The sequence below is a fragment of the Lepidochelys kempii genome, chromosome 7 (genome assembly GCF_965140285.1).
Source record: "Lepidochelys kempii isolate rLepKem1 chromosome 7, rLepKem1.hap1, whole genome shotgun sequence".
Taxonomy (NCBI): Eukaryota; Metazoa; Chordata; order Testudines; family Cheloniidae; genus Lepidochelys; species Lepidochelys kempii.
The window spans coordinates 77848316-77872538 of NC_136386.1; the positions used below are offsets into that span (position 1 = coordinate 77848316).

General features: G+C 39.1%; 1 protein-coding gene across 3 annotated transcripts in view; it reads right to left on the reverse strand.

Annotated features, from left to right (window-relative positions):
• RTKN2 (rhotekin 2) overlaps nt 1–24223 on the reverse strand; it is an 89098-nt gene that overhangs the window by 23918 nt on the left and 40957 nt on the right. For all 3 annotated transcript variants that reach the window (XM_073353428.1, XM_073353426.1, XM_073353425.1), the window contains 5 exons: nt 22859–22917; nt 14420–14473; nt 13262–13379; nt 11018–11218; nt 67–161 (listed from right to left, as the gene is read on the reverse strand). In XM_073353428.1, coding sequence (XP_073209529.1) covers nt 67–161; nt 11018–11218; nt 13262–13379; nt 14420–14456 — 451 coding nt within the window. In that variant the 5' untranslated portion in view covers nt 14457–14473; nt 22859–22917. The remainder of the gene's footprint in view (nt 1–66; nt 162–11017; nt 11219–13261; nt 13380–14419; nt 14474–22858; nt 22918–24223) is intronic.

The window sequence follows — 24223 nt, forward strand, 5'->3', positions numbered from 1 at the left end:
TGATTTTACTAGCTTTTTTTAATTTTATTTTTTTTACTTCCTTAAATCAGGACTCTATGTACTTACCATTTCCTGTAACGGTAAGGTTGTGGGTCCTGAAATTGTCCTCAGCACTCTCCAACCCCAAAGTAGTATGTGCCAGCAAACTGTATTTTGCACCACTGATTGTGAAAAACAAGGCAAGGTTTCAGTATTTCTACATGACTTTTCTCAGGCAGTTATTAAAAGGAGTCTAGACAGTCCTAGAGATAACCATTCCACAGTATCTAAATATGTTAACTGCCAGGCAGCACCTGTTAATGACCACAAAGTTGAGCTAATCACCAAGAGTTTGCATATGCCTGTTTTAACTCTTTGTGGTATTGTCCCCACAAAATAGTTTGTGTACCTTTTTGAAAATATTCCAGTTTATCATGTATTCACATTGCTTGGGAATAGCCACTCTGAATCACTGATTGAAGGATTTTAATTGTAGCACCAGTTGCCATTAAAGGATTATTTTGTGGGAGAGGCAGGGGTTTTGTGACTGCCATGTTCTGATCTCCATTTACACTACATGCACTAAAAGCAACCCCCATCCTTTCATGTATTTATACCTGCTCCTGTATTTTCACTCCATGCATCTGATGAAGTGAGTACTAACCCATTAAAGCTTATGCTCAAATAAATTTGTTAGTCTCTAAGGTGCGACAAGGACTCCTCGTTATATTTACACTAAAACTAACTTGGGTATTCTCTTTTATTTTTATTTCACATTTATTCCTTGGAACAAACATCTTGTTTGAAAAACTATTTTGTTCACTTCTGTGACCCTTATGCCATTATGTTTCATAACATATTTAGTGCTTAGCCTGGTCAGTTTTCTTACGTTATTCTAAAGGCATCTCTCTTTTTTAAAAAAAGCTGTATAGAGCTCTGCGTTCTACGCTTCAGTTTGCCTTTATAGTAGGGACCAAACCACATGTTCTAGCAGGGCTGTAATATGGTTTTGTAATATTGGTATAACAGTTTGATCTTTCTATACAGAAAGACCAGGCTATGTGGTAACGCAGAACATTGACAGTAAGTTTTATAGCGTAGGTGGATCATTTGACAAATTGCACTTACAAATCTCAGAACATTTGAGTTTTTGTTCTGGCTTTTATCTAGTGTGGAAAAAAATCATAATTAGAATTCAGCATAGTGCATGTGGAATGCTGCTCTTGAAATGACCTAGTACAAACTTTGTTCATGTTTAATCTTTTTTCAAATACACTTCAGACAGATTAACAGATTTATAGCCCAGCAATGTAATACTTATTCCCCTTGGCTAATGAGTTTAAACTAAGTGAAGTTCACAAGAAAACTGCTCAATACCACTCACTATTCACACTAATAGCTTTAGCATAATACCCTTAAAATATCTTCAGTATAAAGAAAGACTATTGGGTAATAGGGGAAAAGGACAAAAAGCAAAATTAGATTAAGAGATACTTAAAGTTTTGCTCTCCCATCACCTTCTACTCTTACTGAAGTATATGAATATGCTTTTAATAATGTTTTTCCTATTGGCATTGTGGAAACAGGCTCCAAAGAGGAAGCATGAGCTGCCCTGCCCTATCCCTATCTGTAGGAGAGGAAGCCAAAAAATGAAACATAGGTGGCAAGGAGGTAGTGCCTCCATTTGAATACTCATGGCAGTGTTGAGAGAATTAAATGTGATACTGGCATTGTGTGTGTCAAGTATTATTGTTGTATAATCTATTAAGGGGTGGGGGATAGGGGAAATCCTTACATGCCTTAACACAAAAGTGTCAGCATTTGTGTATGCACCGTGATAAACTGTCTCCAAGCAAAAGATTCTCCATAACTAGGTACCAAATATAATGTATAAATCAATCTGTGACTGTGCTATTTAAACTGTACACAGTTTAGTTTCATCTCATAAATTTTTGTACTGATTTTCAAGTTACTTCAAGCATGACTAATTATAGCAGCAACTTTGCCAAAGAAAACAACTACTTCATTTTTAAAATATGTTTTACAGTAATGTTTTCTAAAATGTAACAGGCATTCCTTTCAGCCAACTTCAATATCATTTCCAAAAAGTTTTAATTTAAAAAATAAGTACTAATAATGGGCTAATTAGCATTGCTGACAGTGTTTTGTCTACACATTTGAGAGAATTAGCTGACTGTCTTATACTGCAGTTTCTTTGTGGTCACATCTAACCATTCTTGGTCAAATGTCACTTATGGAATAGTATTTTGCAGTTCTATAGCAACCTTCCATCTAACAACCTCAAAGTACTTTATCAAGCATTATTCACAACATTTGTGAGGTAGAGAAACATACCTATATACTGATAAGGGAATAGAGGCACAGAGGTTAGTGCCCAGATGCTCTGACTCTTTGTCCTGTTCCTTAACCACATGACCACCTTTCCTATCCATGAACATTTGTTCATTTCAGATGCCACCCACCTGTTTCTGAAGATTAAAACCTATATTAGAAACTCACATATTAGTACGCTGATCTGAGTCTGGGTAAAGTATTAGGAAGTCAAAACTAATTCAAGGAAGTCTAACATGCCAGATGTTTATCCTGAAGATGAACCCACAGGGGGATTCCTTCAATCCAACCCAAAATGAGAGAAGATGAAGACATACCAGACTTTAAAAAACAAACAAACAGTTAATGCAAAAATTCCACAAGCAAGTAAGATTATCCTTTCAGGAGCAGAATGACAGGATTAAAAAACGGGAGGATCCTCCAAATCAAAAATAGAACACTGTAGCTATGCCTCCTCCCAAGCTGATACCAAGTGGGCAGGAACTGTATGTTAGTCCATATATAAGAACAAGAAATATGTCCACAAAGCCCTTGGTGAACATGGAAACCTGAATGACTTCTCCAAAGAGAGGCTTTATTTGCTCTTGAATTCAGTAGAGGCCACACTGAGGAGAAAATTGATTTCCAATCACAGCAGGGTGAAAACCCAAAAATGGCTAGAATGAAAGAGATACTGAAGCAACCAAAATTGAAATTAACAAATCCAAGCTTGCTATTAAAACATGCAGTCATTAGGCATCTAAAAGGAGTTACAAGTCTGAGAACATATTGACTAAATATAGAAATTAGAAGTCTATAATAAATATGCCTTGCATCCAGAAACCACCTTATATAGGCTTTTGAGGAGGTTCAGGTGTACAGGAGTTTCTGATGAGGAAAGTTTTCCCTTTTGGGTAGGAGAGGGTTGTGGTTTAATTTTGAGTTAGCTACTGGATTTCATCTGGATTATTTTAAAATCCTTTCAAACCACCTAAACAGAAACAAACAAGCACAAAATGCTAAAATATCAAACTCTAAATAAATATCAAGCAAAGATTCTCTAAAAGTTATCCACAACCAGCTGCTATAACACAGTTGTTCCCCAGAATGTCACAGGTAATCACCTAGAAAAGCTGTCAATAGGTATTTTCAATCAACCCTGTTAAAGATGCAAGAGTCACTACTAGATGATATAGGTTGGAAGTGGCATCTCTCAAGGAAAGATGGGAAGCAAAATTTGATAAATTACCATTATGTAAAGAAGCTTTTTACTAAGAATATTTGAGAGATAGTGTGCGCAACTGAAATTAAAACTGGTTTTTTGGGATGAGTGGCTGTGATTTGTCAGTCCCCAAATGTTACTGTTAATAGCATGCAACACTTCAAATTCAGTTTTGCTAGTACTGACTGAGCTATACTAACACTTATTTGGTCACATCTCATTTATAGCATAAGAAAAAAGTTAATAGTGGAAACAGTAATCAATAGTATATATATATATGATGTCAGTGTTTCTTATTAAGTAACTTTCTCATTTCATTATTTGAATATTTACATTTTTAACATTAATGTTCCATTTACTCCTCTCCTGCCCCCTCCCCCTTCCATTAACACATTGAAAGGCATCTCTCCTCTCAAAAGAAAGATAGGAGAATCTATCTCAGGAGGCTCTTAGTCACCAGGAGTCAAGACAGAGAGCTCAGGAGAGAAGAGGGCTATTTTTAGATGGTTTGCTGTTGCTTCTCTCTTTGAAAGCTGTAAACCATATGCAGGTAAATATGGCTAGCAACTAATTTATTTGCTACACCTAAAAACAAAACAAAGCCAGTGAAGGGATGTCTCTGCTTAACTTGGATACATGGCAAATGCATCTAGCTGAGCTAATCACCAGACCTTCTGCAACATACTTCTTTCTAAATTAACCTATTACTCCAGCCCAGGCCTACTCAAAACCACTGACAACAATAAAGTTGAAGCAGCTAAATGAACATGCCTAAATCCGCTCACTGTCTTAGCCACTAATATTCTTTTTAAAACAAGTGTTGGTGTTTAAAACAAATGGTTAGTGTTAGAGGTTTCAGATACTCAAGTAATAATTTAAATAAACTTGTGTCTCATTTCTGAGAACAAAAGTTCAGGACCTGGAACAGAAGAAAGGCTAGAACTAATGTTATTAAAATGGTTACCAACCAGATTTTTGTATTTGCAATCGATGATGCCTCTTCAGACTTCTAACAATACTTTAAGAGGCTAGCCAATTCATATGAAAAATGTGGGTGACTAGAGACTAGGTAAGGCCTCACTGGTGCCCAGTACTACTCTTTAAAATTCAGATACTTTTAAGACTATTGCTTATTGATACATGGACCAAATCATATACATTGTACTGAGTTGGAGCATGCTGGAATGAGCTTTCCAAGATTTTGTTTTGTCCTACTGGGTAAGATTTCTTGGAACAGGCCTGTTTTTAAACTAAAGCCAATAAACAGTCTTGCTAGTTTGAAACAAAGAAAACTGGAGGGTTTTTTAATGTTTCCCTTTAATGTTTAAAAAACAGTAGAACAGATTTATGAACCATGACTCTGGCTTCACTCTGACCTATAATATGACACTAAAGAGTACCAGTATTCTGTCTTACCTTTTCATCCACAGAAACAACAGCCATTGAAGAGTTTTTTTAAAAATTCCTAATTACCACCATTGACGTACTTTGTTTAAATCACAAGCAAACTTAAAAGTGTTGGGAAATGTTACTGGGCAAACTACAAAAATTTAAAGATTATTTTTAAAATGACTATTTATTATGGGAACAGCACTTACAGATTATGTGAATGTGGAAAAACGTGGAATCAAAAAAGGGAGGTTACTTACCTGTAACTGGAGGTTCTTTGAGATATGTGGTCCCTATCTGTATTCCACTGAGGGTTACGTGCAAGTGCTATGCACCCGGGCTTTTAAAGTAGTATTGTTCAGCGGTCCGCACATGTGCCCCTGTATTGCCTTGTGGTTTCACCCAAGGCAATAAAGGTTGGGACAGACTGCCAGCATCTCCAGTTCCTTCTCCACTGCAGATTTATTAAATTTGCAGCAGAGGGGAAGGAGGATGGGATTGGAATACAGACAGGGACCACACACCTCAAATAACCTCCACATACAGGCAAGTAACCTCTCCTCGTTCTTCGCATGATGGTCTCTATGGTATTCCACTGAGGGTGATTGACAAGCAGTGTCTAGATAGGAGAAGGATGCGAGGAAGATGATGGAACTGTAAAATGGAGGCTCACTGTGCCGAATGAGGCGACTGTCGTGGAATCACATACTAGAGCGTAGTGGAAGGAAAAGATGTGTACCAAACTCCACGTGGCTACCTTACATATATCTGCAAGGGGCATGTCATGGAGGTTGATATTTGTGCTCTCGTTGAATGGGCCTGTATCCACCTGGTGGGGAGCATCCCAACAATTGATAGCAGCGCATAATACACCCAGAGACCCATTTAGAAATTCTCTGGGTGGAAATGACCTGCCCTTAAATTCTCTCTGTTATGGTGACAAATAGCCTTGGAGACTTCTGGAATGGCTTTGTCCTTTGGATGCAAAAGGCCAGGGCTCTACACACATCAAGGGAATGAAGTCATCATTCTTCATTAGAGGCCAGTGGTAAGGAGATGACTTCCAGTGGGATGGTGAGTATAGTGTCCATGGATTGGTGTATAGGAGAGTAGACCCCTTGCAGCCATAGCTGTAGTCCATCTGAGGAGAAGACCTTTCAACCCATAAGGTCTTACCTTCCCTGTCTGCCAGAATGGAGCGTGGGTGTTGTTTGGTCTGCTCCCACACAGCTTGTATCACCAAGGATTTTGGAGGCGGATGTGAAAATAGAAATTCTGACACATTAGTGGGGATGTAGTATCTTTTCTCAGCTGCCTTGGTGGTGTGCACGGGACCAAAATATGCCACACAGTTTGCGCCGGTTGAAGAATGGCCTCATTGATTGGTTGAGCCACCCTTGCTGGTACCAATGCATGCAGAATGTCTAGTAACTGATGTTGACTGTTCTACAGCTCTCCTCGTGGGATCTCAAGAGCACTGGCTATCCTCTGTACCAGCTCTTGAAACTGTCAGCAGTCGTCTGGTGGGGAGGAAGTTGTCGATGACACGGCAGCATCTGGAGACAACAAACTTAGTCTCTCCATATCCACCGGTATTGACTCACTGATTTGCCTGGTTCTGTCATCTAACCCCATTTCTGAATCTCTGCTGGACAAAGTTTGTGGGGACGAGATGGGGGAGTCCTCAAGGCAAACAGGACCGCTCTGAAGGCGAATACTGAGGCCACGAACTCCAATATAGCCAACCTGGTTGAGCTTGCTGCTGTTGAGCCTGTGCCCATGGAGCAGGGTACCAGCGCCAGGGATAAGGCAAAGTGGGGAACTGCCACAGTGCCGTCGGAACCCTTTGGTAGTCGTGCTTCGAGAGTGGGAGCGGCGGGCTGTGTCTAATGTTCACATCCTCAGAATTGGAAACCTCCACAAACGGCATTGCCAACAGAGCTATTAGAACGAGATGTGTCAGAGTAGCATGGGTAGCATGTGGCAGAAGTAGTGGGGGATGATGGGGCCCTCTGAGCAAGTAAGCGCACCAGAGCACGGGGAGACCTCAGTCCCTCCAAGGCGAATAGCTCATGGGGGCCAGGAACACTTCCGAGTCTACCAGGCATCAGTGGTATCTGGACTATTGATGGGACCAGAACTGGTAAGGGCATCTGTCTCAGAACCAACGGTTCAAGGGAAGCTGGTGGAGCTGAAGTAGACAGAGTAAGAGAGTCTGAAATCAGTACAAATGGATTCAGTGAGTGGTGCAGCCTTTAGTTACTCTTGTGAACCTTAAAATGCATCATTCCTCTGTGGCTGGAAGTCATGGATGGTGCAATGTCCTTCTTGGACTTGGAGGAAGACTTACTGCTATGCTTATGCATGTGCTTCTGGGACTCATGACTGGGCCTTAGCACGGCGTCTGTAGCACTGATACCAGCAGAGCTGAACGGAGGTTCTGCGGTACAGGGAGGGTCTTTAGGGTGCTCAGGCCGATATACAGGGGGGTTCCCCGGCTAGGATCCAATTTTGGCCCCATGGCAGCCTCCATGAGGTTGAGTTGAAGAACTTGGCTTTCCCACATATAGACAAGGAAGGAGAGGCAGATACTACATATGGATACGATGTGGGATTTCCCCAAACAGCACTGGTGCACATCACTGATGGAAAACGAGCAAGGGCACAAACCATATGTTTTAAATCCTGGCATATTTGGCATAATCCAGTATCCAGGCACGGATGGGTGGGGAGGAGGGATTGTTTGGCAGGAAAACCGCTGAAGCAGCATTCCAAGTCCTTAATCCTATCAGCTACTATGAAACTAGAAATTTTTAATAAAACAATAAAACAGTAACTATGAATGAGGATAAAATCAATTTTTCTAAAATTTGTTGAAAATGCCTCACTAAGGACAAGAGAGCAACAAAAGCTCCGACTTGGACCATGCAGCAGCGAGGAGGAACCGGAGACTCTGGCGGTCCGCCCCGCACTTTATCGCCTCGGGTGAAACCACAAGGCAATAGAAGGGCACATGCCAAACGACACTACTTTCAAAAGTTCTGGCTCCAGGCACATGCGCATAACCCTCAGTGGAATGTAATAGGGACCATCGCTCGAAGAAAACACTGTTCTGTGCCAAATTCAATTAGGTAAGCTCCTGCCAAGTGGCTAGTAAGCATTTAATGCCTTAGATATTGCACACACCTGTGCTTTACAGCAAGTGGGCAGAAAAGCTACTATAAGCATATACTATGGAAACAACAACAAATGAAAGACTCTGGACACTGGTTCATGAACGCAGAGTGGAGGGAAATCACTGTGCTAGATTTAACAGCAAAACAACTGTTTAACAGGATAAAACAGCCATCTTTTAAATGGAAAAACCTAGTACATTTTACTTTGTTTCTTCCAACATACAACAGAGTAGAACAGAATGTTGGGAGAACAGAGAGGTAATATACCCTTTTTCTAAGTCACTGTAGCATGAACATATATGATAGTAAGCTATGTACAGTGCTGGCTGCCTCAGTGTAAAATATTGAAGATATGAAATGTTCAGAATACAGCTATCAAGAGGATAGAAAGGTTGAGGAGTTGTGTATAATCAAAAAACAGAGCTGCAAGTGTATGGCTTGAGGGAAAAGGAGCTTAGGTAATTAGAGTTTACACATCTGAAAGAACAAGAACTGTGATACAGAGAAGGATAATTAGGAGTACCAGAAAAAAAGGTGTTTTAAAAAGTATAAAGTATTTCTATTGGTAACAATGGTTCAAATATGGAATAGGAACCAAGGTAAGATGCAGAAGCTCCATCACTAAACACACTATTCACAATTAGGGCTATCAAATGATTTAAAAAATTAACTGCAATTAATCGTGCTGTTAATAATAGAAAACTATTTTCAAATATTTTGATTCAATTACAACACAGAATATGAAGTGCAGAGTGCTCACTTTATATTTATTTTTATTACAAATATTTGCATGGTAAAAAACAAAAGAAATAGTATTTTTCAATTCACCTAATACAACTGTAATGCAATCTCATCATGAAAGTTGAACTTGGAAATGTAGAATTATGTACAAAAAATAACTGCATTGAAAAATAAAACCAAACAACGTAAAACTTTAGAGCCTAGAAAGTCCACTCAGTCCTACTTCTTGTACAGCCAATTGCTCAGACAAACAAGTTTGTTTACATTAGCAGGAGATAATGCTGCCCATTTCTTGTTTACAGTGTCATCTGAAAGTGAGAACGGGTGTTCATCTGGCACTGTTATAGCTGCTGTCGCAAGACATTTACATGTCAGATGCGCTAAAGATTCACATGTCCCTTCATGTTTCAATCACCATTTCAGAAGACGTGTGTCCATGCTGATGGCGGGTTCTGCTCGATAACAATCCAAGGCAGTGCGGACCAATGCATGTTCATTTTCGTCATCTGAGTCAGATGCCACCAACAGAAGGTTGATTTTCCTTTTTGGTGGTTCGGGTTCTGTAGTTTCCACACCAGAGTGTTGCTCTTTTAAGACTTCTGAGAGCATGTTTCACACCTCATCCTTCTCAGATTTTGGAAGGCACTTCAGATTCTTAAACCTTGGGTCAAGTGCTGCAGCTATCTTTAGAAATCTCACATTGGTACCTTTTTGCATTTTGTCAAATCTGCAGTGAAAGTGTTCTTAAAATGAACATGTGCTAGGTCATCATCTGAGACAGCTAGAACATGAAATATATGGCAGAATGCGGGTAAAACAGAGCCGGAGACATACAATTCTCCCCCAAGGAGTTCAGTCATAAATTTAATTAATGCATTTTTTTTTTTTTTAACAAGCATCGTCAGCATGTCCTTTGGAACGGTGGCCAAAGCATGAAGAGGCATACAAATGTTTAGCATATCTGGCACATAAATACCTTGCAACGCCAGCTACAAAAGTGCCATGTGAATGCCTGTTCTCACTTTCACGTGACATTGTAAAAACAATCTCTCGTAAATGTAAACAAACTTATTTGTCTTAGCGATTGGCTGAACAAGAAGTAGGACTGAGTGGACTCGTAGGCTCTAAAGTTTTACATTGTTTTGTTTTTTAATACAGTTATGTAACAAAAAGAACTACATTTGTAAGTTGCATTTCACAATAAAGAGATTGCACTACAGTACTTGTATGAGGTGAATTGAAAAATACTATTTCTTCTGTTTATGATTTTTACAGTGCAAATATAGGTAATCAAAAATAATAATATAAAGTGAGCACTGTACTTTGTATTCTGCGTTGAAATCAAAATAAATACATTTGAAAATGTAGAAAAACATCCAAAAATATTTAATACATTTCAATTGGTATTCTATTGTTTAACAGTATGATTAAAATTGCAATTAATCTCAATTTTTAATTTTTTTTTAGTTAATTGCACAAGTTATTCAGAATAACTATTCACAATATGTTCTGTAAGGCACTCGGATATTCAGTAGGGACAGTACTGAGTACTGCACAAAAGGTGGACTAGAGGTCTACTAGGTTTTTCCCACCTTAAAACCTCTAATCATTACATTAATAGTTTTTTTCATTTAATATTAAAGAATTAAGATTTCCAACAGCAGTATTAAAATATATCAAGTGTGCTTGGCACCCACAAATCTCACTAAAGTCAAAGAGAACAGAAGGTACTGTGTACCTTTGAAAATTAGGCCACTTCTATTTATATAAATTATGGGGCCTAACTTTAAGCACCCCAATTTGAAAACCTCAGTCAAAATATTTGTCAACTATTCTACACTACACGGTGTGCAGTTGTGGTGTTCCACCTGCTGATTACCACCATGTACGTTTTCTCATGTCTGTTTAAAAAAGAAATCGATTATGTAGCTTGTAAAAAATAGTCAATTTTTGCAGCAGTGTGGTGATGAAGTAATACCTGTTCATGTAGTTAAGGTCAGAATCAGGACCCAAGGCTGATGTACATGATGTGAATTCACTCCTGCATTCTGATTTTCTCTTGAAATGAAAGTTATGTTCCACATGGACATATATTGAACTACTCATATCTTAGCAATTTTCTAAAGTTCTACAAGATTTTTTAGCCTACAAGAAACATAATTAAGAAAAAATAGCTTACAGTATGATTGGGTCAGTGAATGAAAGGGATTCAGGGTTGTCTTCTTCTTGCAAAGAGTTGATTTTCTTTCCAGTAGCTTTACCAATGGATGTCTTAAATTTGTTGGCTAGCTTCTTAGGAGTGTTTGTTATAGTTGAAGATTGGTCTGTACAGCAACTATACACTTCAAACTTTACTTGGAAGTCTGGCCCCGCTTCATCACTGAAAACAATTTTTTTGGATAATTTGTGAATTAACTGAGTACAGAATGAAAGTACAATAATGTATACTGTTCATCAAGGTAAAGAATTCCATTAGATTGCCAGAACAAATTGTGTGTTAAAATGGAATTAAGGACAAGAGTATGTATCAGCAATTTAAGAATAGAAATTATAGTGATGTTATAATTATCCCATAAACAAACATTATAAAAACACAGGAAATTCAAAGTTTAGACTAAAACGTGAGAAAGCCAAATGTATTATGGAAATGCAGATAAGGCATCCAAACGAACAAGCAACATGATACGCTGTACCAGTACATACACCTCGGTAACAAATATATCTCAATCCACTTGAAGCTGAAGTTCAAGTTTGTTTGAGAGTATGACTGTAAGGAATTAAATATGTGCATCACAGAAAGTTGTGTGTGAAATTAATAAAGATTTTGTTGCAGTGCATAAATGAGTTTGAATATTACCATGTTTGGCTGCAAAGGCATGTAAGTTGCTGTGAATATTAATACTGGCCTACCTGATTTTTAGTCATTGCATTAATAGCAAGGACACTTGGGCAATCTAAAACGGTTAAGTTTTTTGTGAAGGATTACAAAATGCTTGGGCTTTTCATACAATTTAATTTTAAACTCCCAATGCTGAAGCTTTAGATTAGATTCACAAGGCAAAAAATGGATAAATATTCTGAATGCTAAAAAGTGACATTTCTATTCATTATCAAAATTTCAATTTTTTAAAAATACAGCATTTCTAAGTGATGGTTACCAAAGTCTAGATTTGTAAATGAAACTACATGAATAGTAAAAAAGTGTATAATAAAATAAATTAATTATTCTTAACACACTGAGATTGTTTGGTTTAAACTATGCCTTTAGATTAGTTTCTCCAAAGGCCCTGCATTCTCTAATGTGGCTTTGCTATATGTATCAACAACAGCTGAATGAATTGAAATGTTCTCTCGAGTTGTTAGACAGAAACCTGGGCAATTAAGGAGTTGGCTTATGATGATCTACAAATATTTTTAAGTAGTTTTTTGCCCTACTTATTTATGCTTCATAAAGATAAAGATTTTATAAAAATTATTTAACCTTTGAAACATCTGGAATATCAAAACAGTCTTCTGTGGTTTGCTGCAAGACTTACTACAGGTCTATTGTTAGCTCTCCTACCCTTTAATGGGTGGAGTTAAATCTTTGCCTTACATATTCATTTGAACAGGTGTTAACAAAAAACATTCTTAAAGTCTGTTTAGAAATCCCTTTCCTTCTCAACTTCTCAGTTTTCAGTCTATCAGCTTTTGTTTTAACTAGTTCTTGAGTTACCAGAGAGCTTCCAGGGTAGATATGATTCAAATATTTAATTAAAAACGAGGGGGAAAAACCACTAAGTGCCTCACAACCTTTCTTTATAAGTTAAAAACACACAAAGGAATACAAGCCCAATTCCTCCTCCACCTTTAATGGGCGGTGAATAACTTCCTGTCCAGTTTTCACAACGAGAAGGATGGTGGCTGTGGCACAGGCTCATGAAGGTGCAGTGGAAGACCAAGCAGAGAGTTTGTTTGTTTTTCAGTACCTAGTGGCAATAAGAAGGTGAACTATGGGATCCCTGAAAAAAAATATGATAGCTGCCTTATGTGGTGATTGTATCCAACATTTTAAGTATTAATGTTTCTCGTTTACATGAAGTTCTGTAAAATACTTTCAGTTTTAATGCATTAATTTAATTACACACACACGCACACACACAGCAGCCCCACTCATTTAAATCACAGTAAAACATTTCTGAATATGACACAATGGAAAAGGCATATAGTTCAAGTGATCTAGCTAAATATAGCATCACTATAGGAGCCCAAATTCCTTGGGTAAAGAGAAGGATTCACCACCCATCCAAGTCATCAGAAGAACTTCCATTTATTTCAGTAGCTATTGGATCAAGACGTATGTACATATCACATCATGTCTTGTTTCATAAGAAAAAGACAAAAGTTAACATGTTTACTTTGTTCAACAAAACTTGATACTCACAATATGGTTACATTTTCAAAACAGATATCAGTTATTGCCTTATCCACAATAACCATGTCTGTATCAAAAACCTCAGCTCCCATTTTGAATAAGCAAAAAATTGCATAGCGCGGTGATCCTGGGGAAGAACCAAAGAAATGTTTTAGCAGAGACGTTATGTAACACAACGTTAAAGTTTTCCTGTAAATGAAGACATTGAAATGAGTTTCAAATGAAATTTAACTTGAATCTATGATGCGTTATCAAAGAATTCTTGTAATCATAAATTATACATCCTAGAGTGTTATGCATTTTGTAGTTGAACCATCAAAGCTGCTGCATCTGCTAAGCAACATTTCTAGAAAGAAAAGTTAATTTCAACCTCTACTCAAGCATTCCTTTCTACAGGCATCTATAATATTTGCTAATAATTTCAAATACTTCAGTAAAAAGTATTTGTGCTCAATAAGATCAATTAAAACCAAACCAAAACAGCTGAACACCAGAGTGTATACCATATTATGAATGCACTAATGGATTAGAGTATTTTGCCATACTAAGCCCCTCTGACCCTATTGAAAACAAAGTGAAATCAATGCCAGGTGACAGCTGGAACAGATTTAGGGTTAATCTCCATTACATAGCGAAGTGCATGCATTTGTGAAGACTACCAAATAATCCACTCAACGCCAACAGAGAGAACTTTAATTTAAATCCTTCTCTGGTAAAGGCATCTCCCACCAAATATGCTTTCAAATTCAGGAAAAAAGATACAACAAGTTTATTCAGAATTTTTTCAGCTGTTAGTCAACTTAGTGGTGCCACTTTTCTATTTCTTCCTCTGAAGTTTCAATCTTCCTCTCTCAAAAGCATCTCCAACATCCACCTAAACTACAGTATTAGAATTTCATTCAGCTCAGATACGCCCAGGCTTCTCCACAGCACTTTCTCAGTAGTAGCAATTTAAATGAATAGAAACTGCATAATTCTAACCTATTTTAAATGGCTACCACCACTGCCTTCAGGGTAAGAGTTACTGTGCAGTAGTGCAGATAGTACATAGTTCTGCAAAATTCTCTCAAAAAGATATAGTGAAAAGGAGGGTCTCCACTCCGTGTCCAATTTAAACTTTGATAAACATTACCTGTTTATATAACAGTTCAATAAAATCTAACATACTTTCTTTATTGTTGAAGTGATCAGAGCCTTTCCACATTAATGGTATGCGAATATCTAAAGAAGAAAAGGAAAAATTAAGTTATAAGCAACAGTGTAGACCTGCGGTCCAAATAAAACACAGAATATTTCTGGTCTGTTTTTCTACCGTTCTATTTCTGGCCATAGTATGGCCTACTCTTTCGATCCAACAAATAGCATAACTAATTCAATCACTACCACTAATGCCAAAAGAAACTTCATAACTTAACTAGCTCAATATGAAGTGTCATTCTCCTTTAGAAATGTTTTATCCCAGCATAGTTCATAATCTTATTTAAGAATATCTGAAATAACATCTCCAAGTGGCTGCTGGAATGTGGCTCTGAGTGATATTTAAGTCCATTTTACAGTGAAGATATGTTACGTGAAATACTCTTGCTATGTTTGTGCTGGTAACCACTCATTTTGCTACAAGACAGACAAACCCTCTATATTTAAAGCTAACTGGGAGAAGTTTGTGTGGCAAGTGCTTATTCTTGCCTTGCCAGTCATTGAACAAATACCACTTGCAATTACATACCAAGTTTGGATCACCTTTGACACAAAAATTAAAAAAAGCTTTTTAGTAGGACTGTTGATTAATCGCAGTTAACTGATTCGATAACTCAAAAAAATTAATCGCAATTTAAACCATTAATTGCAATTTTAATTGTGCTGTTAAATAATAGAATACCAATTGAAATTTATTAAATATTTTGGATGTTTTTCTACATTTTCATATATATTGTATTCTGTGTTGTAACTGAAATCAAAGTGTATATTATTTTTGTTTACAAATATTTGCACTGTAAAAATGATAAAATAGTATTTTTCAGTTCACCTCATATAAGTACTGTAGTGCAATCTCTTTGTCGTGAAAGTGCAACTTACAAATATAGATTTTTTTTTGTTTGTTACATGACTGGAATCAAAAAACAAAACAATGTAAAACTTCAGAGCCTACAAGTCCACTCAGTCCTACTTCTTGTTCAGCCAATTGCTAAGACAAATAAGTTTGTTTACATTTAAGGGAGATATTGCTGCCCTCTTCTTATTTACAGTGTCACCAGAAAGTGAGAACAGGCATTTGCATGGCATTTTTGTAGCTGGCATTGCAAGGTAATTATGTGCCAGATATGCTAAACATTCATATGCCCTTTCATGCTTCGGCCACCATTCTAGGGGACATGCTTCCATGCTAATGACGCTCATTAAAAAAAAATAATGTGTTAATTAAATTTCTGACTGAACGCCTTGGGGAGAATTGCAGGTCCCCTGCTCTGTTTTACCCACATTCTGCCATATATTTCCTGTTATAGCAGTCTCGGATGATGACCCAGCATATGTTGTTCATTTTAAGAACACTTCACTGCAGATTACACAAAACACAAAGAAGGTACCAATGTGAGATTTCTAAAGATAGCTACAGCACTTGACCCAAGGTTTAAGAATCTGAAGTGCCTTCCAAAATCTGAGAAGGATGAGGTGTGAAACATGCTTTCAGAAGTCTTAAAAGAGCAACACTCTGATGTGGAAACTACAGAACCTGAACCACCAAAAAGGAAAATCAACCTTCTGCTGGCGGCATCTGACTCCACCAACATCCAAAAATAATAAATGGTGTTCTATTATTGGTTAACAGTGTGATTAATCGTGATTACTTTTTTTAATCACTTGACAGCCCTTTTTAGTTAAGAGAAAAAGTTACCTTTTACTTTATAACCATATTAAAGGGCTAAAGGCAGAGCAGCTTAATTCTTCTAAGTCACTTGCTTTTGGTAATTAACAATGGAGCTGGTATTTCTTTAAACAAACTTCTTATTTCATCTTCCCTGATAAGTTCAATTTTATCTGACACTGGCAGACAGCAGTGCCTATTGTTATTTATAGATTTATTCCTCAAATACATGCCACGTGAAGTGAACTCTATAAAACAAAGTTGGCTCCAGAAGTACAATACGGCAACTTTATAAAGAGCATGCAATATTTAGGTGACTTGAGATGGCATCAGTGAACGGCATTAGTGCAAATATGCTGGCTTTCATTAAAAAAATCTTTAACATCTTTTTATATAGGAATTTTACTAGCTGTGGAATTGGTCTGTACAGAAAGTATACAGAAAAAATACACAGATACTTCTGCAGCAAGTCCCATTAGTCAGTTATTCCCAGAGGACTTTTCATCCAAGGTTTCTTGTTGTTTTCATTGGACCAGCAGTAAGGTTGTTATAAAGTGTTTGATTTGTTCAGTACGTATGTTATCTAGACCAGCAGCTTTGCCATTCTTCAGGGTGTTATTCTGGAGGTTAATTTGGTCATTTTACATTGTGCCTCAAAATTGTAAGTTTCCTGCTCTTCTTGCTACTCAAGCTGGATCTTGGGTTGTCTGTTTGGTGCCCTGCTATTTTCTAGGAGTTGGTGTACAACCTGGTCTTCAAGAACATTGTATTGTTGCTCTGCCTTTCTTGGGTCATTGTTAAGCTTCCAGATGGTAATCCATGCTTTCTTGCTGCTATGGGTCGTATCCGTACTCTCAATAAGATTCTGCCATGACTTCCGTTTTTCCTCCATTAGTGCAGAGACCAGTTCTTCACAATTGTCGTCCGTGCACATTTTGGCTATCAGGTTGTGTTTTGCACACCAGAGCCCTTTGACATTTGCTGATATTATTGTCAGTGCTGGCCTTGATGAGGACCATTTTGAATGACATTGACACTGCTTTGATGTTCAGGTACAGTCAGTCGGTTATGTTGATGACTGAGTTGGTCTGCACGCATAGAAATACTTTGGTTAGATTGTAGTCATAGGTGTTCAGCATGATTTACAGATTTAGAGAATCTAGCCACCAGACTAGCTGACATTTGGACTGACCAAATCAAACACTTCGGACCAGCAACAAAGACCTGGTTGCTTAAGTTGTTTAACATGTGCTCAGTCACACACAAAGCAATGAGCATGTGTTGTGACACTCCTGAAGCTACAGAAGGATGCAATGGAGCTGGTATTTCTGAAGAAATTCAGGCCTATATCACTATTATCACCTCTGCAAACTGTACAAGCATCACATCTTAAATCATCTACCACCAGTTGCTGAAAAGCACCTAATCCCAGAGTAAGGTGGAGTCTACCCAGGAAAATCATGCACGGGAAAAGTGCTAAACATCAGCCAATACATCAAAGATGGCCTTGAAAAGGATATGGTAGCAGGCACTGTGTTTGTTGTCCTATCAGCAGGATATGACATAATGAATTACTGAAGGCTCCTCTCTAAAAAATACAACATGCTGAAAGATCACCACTTTGTATAACTGGTTCAATCTCTATTAGAGCACTGATGTTCTTACATTGAACTACGCAGGAAGCAGAGTTTATAGCAGCAAAAGAAAATGGCCTACCACAAGCAAGCATACTCTTGCCAGTACTCTTCAACATCTACACAAATGATCAACTGTTCCAGCTCAACACAAGAAGTTTTATCTATGCCAATGATCTATATGTTGCTGCCCCAGCCAAGGATCTCACCCTGATGTAAGCTACATTAATATCAGCACCATCTGGGCGCTTAGTCTATTACACTAGGAACTAGTTGCATGCCAACACAGCCAAAACACAAGCGAGTCTCTTCCATCCTCAGCATCTGAGGCCAATATACAGCTCATCATCATTTGGAATGGGGTACCGCTTGCTCAACACTGAAATCCTGTCTACCTTGGAGTGACGCTATACGGTACTCTCTCCTTCAAGGCACACATGAAGAAGACAAAAGGCAAAGTTAGTGCCCGGAACAACATACTCAGTAAACTTGCAAATTCAAAATGGGGAACCAACCCAGCAACACTAACAGCCACTGCACTTGCACTTTGCTATTTGACAGCTGAATACGCAGGTCCAATGTGAGAAAGGTCAGCTCACACAAAGAACCTGGACCATGTGCTGAATTAACAGCTACATCATATGATGCCTAAAACAAATAGCTTCTGTGGCTATTAGGAGAGCAGACATCTGCTTCATGGTCATAGCAGTTAGTTGCCTGAAATCTCGGAAAAGCTTCCTAACTGCAACAGAATCACTTAAAAAAAATGCTGACAGCTGAACAAGTGGAAATGTGGCTCAAATGGCTCAACATACCCAATGAAGATGCCAAATACCCATCTACATTGCCAAACACCTTCCCGCAGGTGCAGAAAAAGATTGGTTAACCTGGAGATGTTTAAAATGACTCCGATCAAGAGCTGACAGGTCAAAAGTCAATATGCAGAAGGGAAGCTATTCCAACTACCTAGACACACATGACTGAGGTGAACTGCAAACCACAGAACATCTGTGGGTCTTCTGGCTCCTGGAGGAACTGTGCACCAGAAAGATCTCACCAGGATTACAGATCAGGCCATATCACGTGCCCAACACTGGAAAAATCTATGGTTGTGGTAAAGGGACACAAGATGAACCAGAATAACTGTAGAAAGAGTTTCAGGAGTTACATTAAATTCAAATGTTTACATTTAGGCAAGATTAAGGTGTGATTCACAATATTAAGTGTCACAATGGCGGAGCTTTACAGGCTCATCTATTTTTAAGTGTGTACAGGAGACCTGATGAATTTTCTTTCAGTCTTTAAGGTGCCACCGGAATCCCCATGGTTTTTGTGGATACAGATTAACACGGCTACCCCTCTGATACAGTGGATGGTGAGTATACAATTTTAGATGATCCTAACTTTTAAAAATCAATGCCAAATACCTCAAACTAAGCCAAGACACTTTCTGAAATTGCCTTTCAGTTTCAAAATTTCAGTCATTCTAGCTGTCTAAAAGTAAAGGTTTTTAAAATAAGAAAAGTGTTTTTGTCCATTTTCCTTTTATTAATTCAAAAAGCTACAGGAATCTCTCAAATTTAAAAAAAACCTGAGCATGGAAAATTTCAGCCTTAAAAGACAAAAGGTCTAAAAGTTATAATATATGGAAATGGAGTTACAGTAGAAAAGTTTTTGAAACTTTAACATAGAAAGTCATGAATGACTGCTACGTTGGCTAACAATTAAGAGTACTTTTGTATGCCTCCTTCGACATTATGAAAGATGAAAAATTTACGCCTTAATCAGAAAAAGTCATCAGGATATAGACACTCAATTACTTGAACAAGTTTAAAATGATACTTGTAAACCATTTATCAAAAATTCAGATCAATTTTCACACATTTTAATTTCAGTTACAATTAGCTGTAAATCCATATGGATTTAAATTAGATACATTCATGTAGTACAATTAATCAGTTTTAAATCCAAGGATTCCTTTTGACATTTTATTTATAGATCATTATAAAAACAGACCTTTAAATTACAGTTATGCTTTTTGATCAACATTTAATTTATTGTCTGCTGACAAAGTAATTGGTAAAACAGATAAATTATATAGTTTATTCATGCAAGGGGGATTTAAATGCATGAAAACAATATAAAAGCAAGAAAAAATTATGGATAACGAATGTATTCCCCACTCCATGCTGAGATAAAGCTGCTACCCTTCTGAGTCTATTCTATGTGCCCTAGCATCCAACAAAATGATTAGAAGATTCCATTAAGCCTTGGTGACAGAACAGCATATTTCACACACCCCAAAAAAGAAAAGACAAATTTAACTTACTTTTAAACTGTCTCTACTGTAATAAAAAATAGAGTCATTGTAACTTGTGTTTTTTTGGTGTTTATTGCTCATTTAAACAGTGATTTAGAAAAAGCATTGTCAATGTCTACCAGATTTTCGCAGGCACCAGCAGCAACCACACTATGAACCAACCTAAGTCATGGTTAAGGATACAAGTCAGTCACGGATTCTGTGATTTTATGAGATCTCTGTGACTTCCTGAAAATTTCAATAATTCAGCCCTGCGACACTGGGGCTCCAGCTTCGGGGCTCCAGCTTCAGCCCCATGGCGCTGGCTTCAGTAAATCCATGATTTATTGTTCATTGCCCATGTCCTGTCCATGACTTAATAACAATACCCATGCCAAAATCATAGCCTTAGTCATGGCATAAGGTCAACAGAGTAGCACATGTTTACACTAAGGCTAAAGCTGGCCCAACATGTACACGTGCTTGTTTAGGTACAGAACCTACAGTATAACCTTTTTAAAAATGCGTTCAGTAACTGAACACTTGATTCATCAAGTCGGAAGAACCTCAATTCCTATCATAAAATTTTGAAAGATACATTTGGAATCTAACATTTCAGTTTCCCTGTACTTATCTTGTGTCAAATCATGTCAAAAATCAGTGGTGCATCCGAAAATTGAGGATAATACTACCTCACTACTCCGCAGGAGTGTTTTGAGAATAAATAAAGGATTGTGAAGCACTTTGAGATGTACTGATGAAGTGTTAAATAAAAGTTAAGTATTATTACAGTAGATGCTCATCAGTAGCAACATATTGGTGCCCTTTTGTTATGTTGCTCCTAAGTGGCTGTTGCTGTTATGGGAATTGTTCACAATTCACAGTAGGGAAAGTGCTCCCAGGGAAAATGTTGCTCCTAAGCAGTGGTTGCTCTTACAAGGTGTTGCTGGAAACAAGTGTCTACTGTATTGTATAATAAGATCCTACAGATTTCATGATAGGATCATGTAGAAGTTGGGCTATGAGGGATCACGGAAAACATTTTTAAAAACTCCTAACAAATCCTATTCACTTTCAAAGGGATTCGGGCACTTTTGAAATTTTTATCCCAAGACTTGAACTCATGTATTTTTAAGTAAATGAATATATTTACCTTTCAAATGTGTATAAGCGTTTAGGCAAATACAAAAGCATTCCATAATATGAAAGTCCTTCAAAGTAGTAGGAAGATCTTGGGTGGGGTTTTCAAACCCCCCCCCCCCCCCCCAAATTACTAAAGAGCACGGGTTCCACTGAAAGGCAACAGCTTATCCTCCTAAATCAGGGGTCGGCAACCTTTCAGAATTGGTGTGCCGAGTCTTCATTTATTCACTTTAATTTAAGGTTTTGCGTGCCAGTAATACATTTTAATGTTTTTTAGAAGGTCTCTCGCTATAAGTCTATATATTATATAACTAAACTATTGTATGTAAAGTAAACAAGGTTTTCAAAATGTTTAAGAAGCTTCATTTAAAATTAAATTAAAATGCTGATCTTATGCTGCCGGCCCACTCAGCCCGCTACCAGCCTGGGGTTCCATTCACCTAGGCCAGCAGCAGGCTGAGCGGGGCCTGTGGCCAGGACCCCGGCTGGCAAGGGGCCGACAGCCAGAACCCCAGGGGCTGGGACCCCAGACCAGCAGTGGGCTGAGTAGCTCAGCCAGCTGCCACTCAGCCCGCTGCTGGTCTGGGATCCTGGCCCTGCCCACATAGAACAGGTACCTACCTTCTCCCTGGTTCGAGCCCATTCTCTTCCTCTCTCTCTCTGCACTGAGCTGAGGGTGGGAGTGCAGGGCCTGGCCAAGAGCTAGAATGAGGGAGGGGGCTCAGGGTTGGGGCAGGAGGTTTGGGTGTGGAGTGCTTACCTGGGCAGCTCCCATTTGGTGCAAGGGGTGCAAGTGGGAATGAGGGTGTGTGTGTCCAGGAGCTCCCGTTTAGTGGTCAGGGTGAGGTGAGAATGTGGGGCATGAGGTGTGTGTGTGGGGGGGGGGGCTGGGTATGTGTGGGGGGTGCAGGAGTCAGGAATGCGGTCGTGGGGGGGTGTAGGGAGCTGGGAGTGTGTGTGGGGGTGTAGGGGTCAGGGAAGAGGGCTGGGGGTGTGGGCTAGGGTCATGGAGATGCTCCCAGCCCCCTGCCCAGAGCGGCTCATGGCAGGGGGCTGGAGGGGATATGCACCCCTTCCCCAAGGCCCAGTCCCCACCTCTTCTCCGCCTCCTTCCCGAAGCGGCGAGTGCGCTGCGGCTCCGCTTCTGCCCCTCCCTTGCAAGGGCCATCAGCTCATCGGCGGCAGGGAGGGAGAGGAGGAGGGACAGGAACCCAGCACGCTGGGGGAAGAGGTGGAGGAGGGAAGAGCTTGCCTGCCCTGCAGCAGCAGCCTCGGACCAAGCTTCTTCACCCTGCCCCCGCAGGGGGGTGGAGAAGAGCGGGCTGGGGTGGGCAGGATTTTTAACAGCACGCTCCTGCCTGCCAGGGTCCTGGACCCGGCCCCGCTCAGCCCGCTGCCAGCCTGGGTTCAACAGCGGGCTGAGTGGGGCCAGCGGCTGGGACCTGGCAGGCAGCAGCATGCCATTAAAAATCAGCTCGCTTGCCATCGGTTGTCGACACCTGTCCTAAACCATCTAGGCATTTTTTAAAATCTCACCTTGTTTGTATATTTGGCCAAATGAAAAACACTGTCCAATCATATATACTGTGTAATGATTGAGAACTGCTAATATATATAACTTATTCGATTTTTCTAGATTTACAACAAAATGCAACCCAGTTGCGTACCTGATATGGCAACCTTTCCTCTACATGCTGCACGCTCTTTAGTCCGAACATCTGAACACCTGCCAAAAGAAACAGAAGACTTGGAATAATGTACTTTTACCTCTAAAAGCAAGCTTTTGAACAACATTAGCAGTTTTTAAAACTTCCACAACTGAACAGGTTTAAGATGAAAGTTTCACATGTGTTCAGTCCAGATGCTTTTCTTTAAAGAAGAATTTGGCTACCTTTGGTTGTAGAGGCGCCCATGCTTAAGTTGTTCGGTTTGGTGTATTCTTGAAGGAAGATATTGTAAACTTCCCTAATTTCACAGAGGATTGGATCCTTAAACCATGTAAACTGGACATTAAAGGGTAAGTGAGCAGATCTGTCTTCCCTGCATTTTCCAACTCCAAGAGAATCTAGTTATGTCTATTGCTTCTCCCTTTCCTTCACACACGCACACACACACACACAAGTGAAGAGACTATAATTTACTTTCTCCATTTGAGCATATTAAAAGTTGCAGAGATAAACATTTCCTCCTCAACTAACAGACGTTCTTATTTCCAAGTGCTGTGTTTTCTGGGTGATAATTAATATGCAGATTACCTGAGGTTTTGATAAGGGAAAAACTCTAATTAATACACCTTGAAATGAACCTAGAAACAAATCAGGAGCCAATACAATCTCTGAAGCATGTGAAGTGTTCCCTGAGAGAACCACCACTAAGTATGGGGCCAGCCATATTCTGTACTAACTAAAGTTTCCAAGGTGTCTTCAAAAGGTAGTCCCATGTAAATCATAGTGGAGTGGACCAATTTGGAGGTAACAAAGGAATGAACAGTAGTGAGCGCCACATCCATTTGCAACCTCTCTTATCTCCTGGCCAAGTTAAGTTAACAGTTCCTAGTCACTACTGATATCTGGGCATCCAGAAGCAGCTAGGACACCTAGACTGTAAATCTAAGTAAGAAGAGGTCAGCACATCACTCATTTGAGAGAGCAGAAGTCACTTCCACAATTACAACCAATTGCCTCCCATAGCCCTCAGGCACCACCAGTCTTACCTGGATTAAATCTCAGCCAAATGCCAGACACTGGTACAGATGATTGACTGCATTATGACCATTCAACAAAGCAGAGACAAAATCCAAGGCCTGGTCTATACTACATTGGTATACTTATATCACTCGGGTGTGAAAAATCCACTCCCCTGAGCGATGTAGTTATGCCAACCTAACCCCCTGTATCGACAGCATTATGTCGATGGGAAAGTTTCTCCCGACTTTTGTGAAGGTGGATTAACTACACTGTTGGCAGATGCTCTCCTGTTGGTGCAGTAGCGTCTTCACTAAAGCACGAGAGCTGCATCGGTGCAGCTGCACT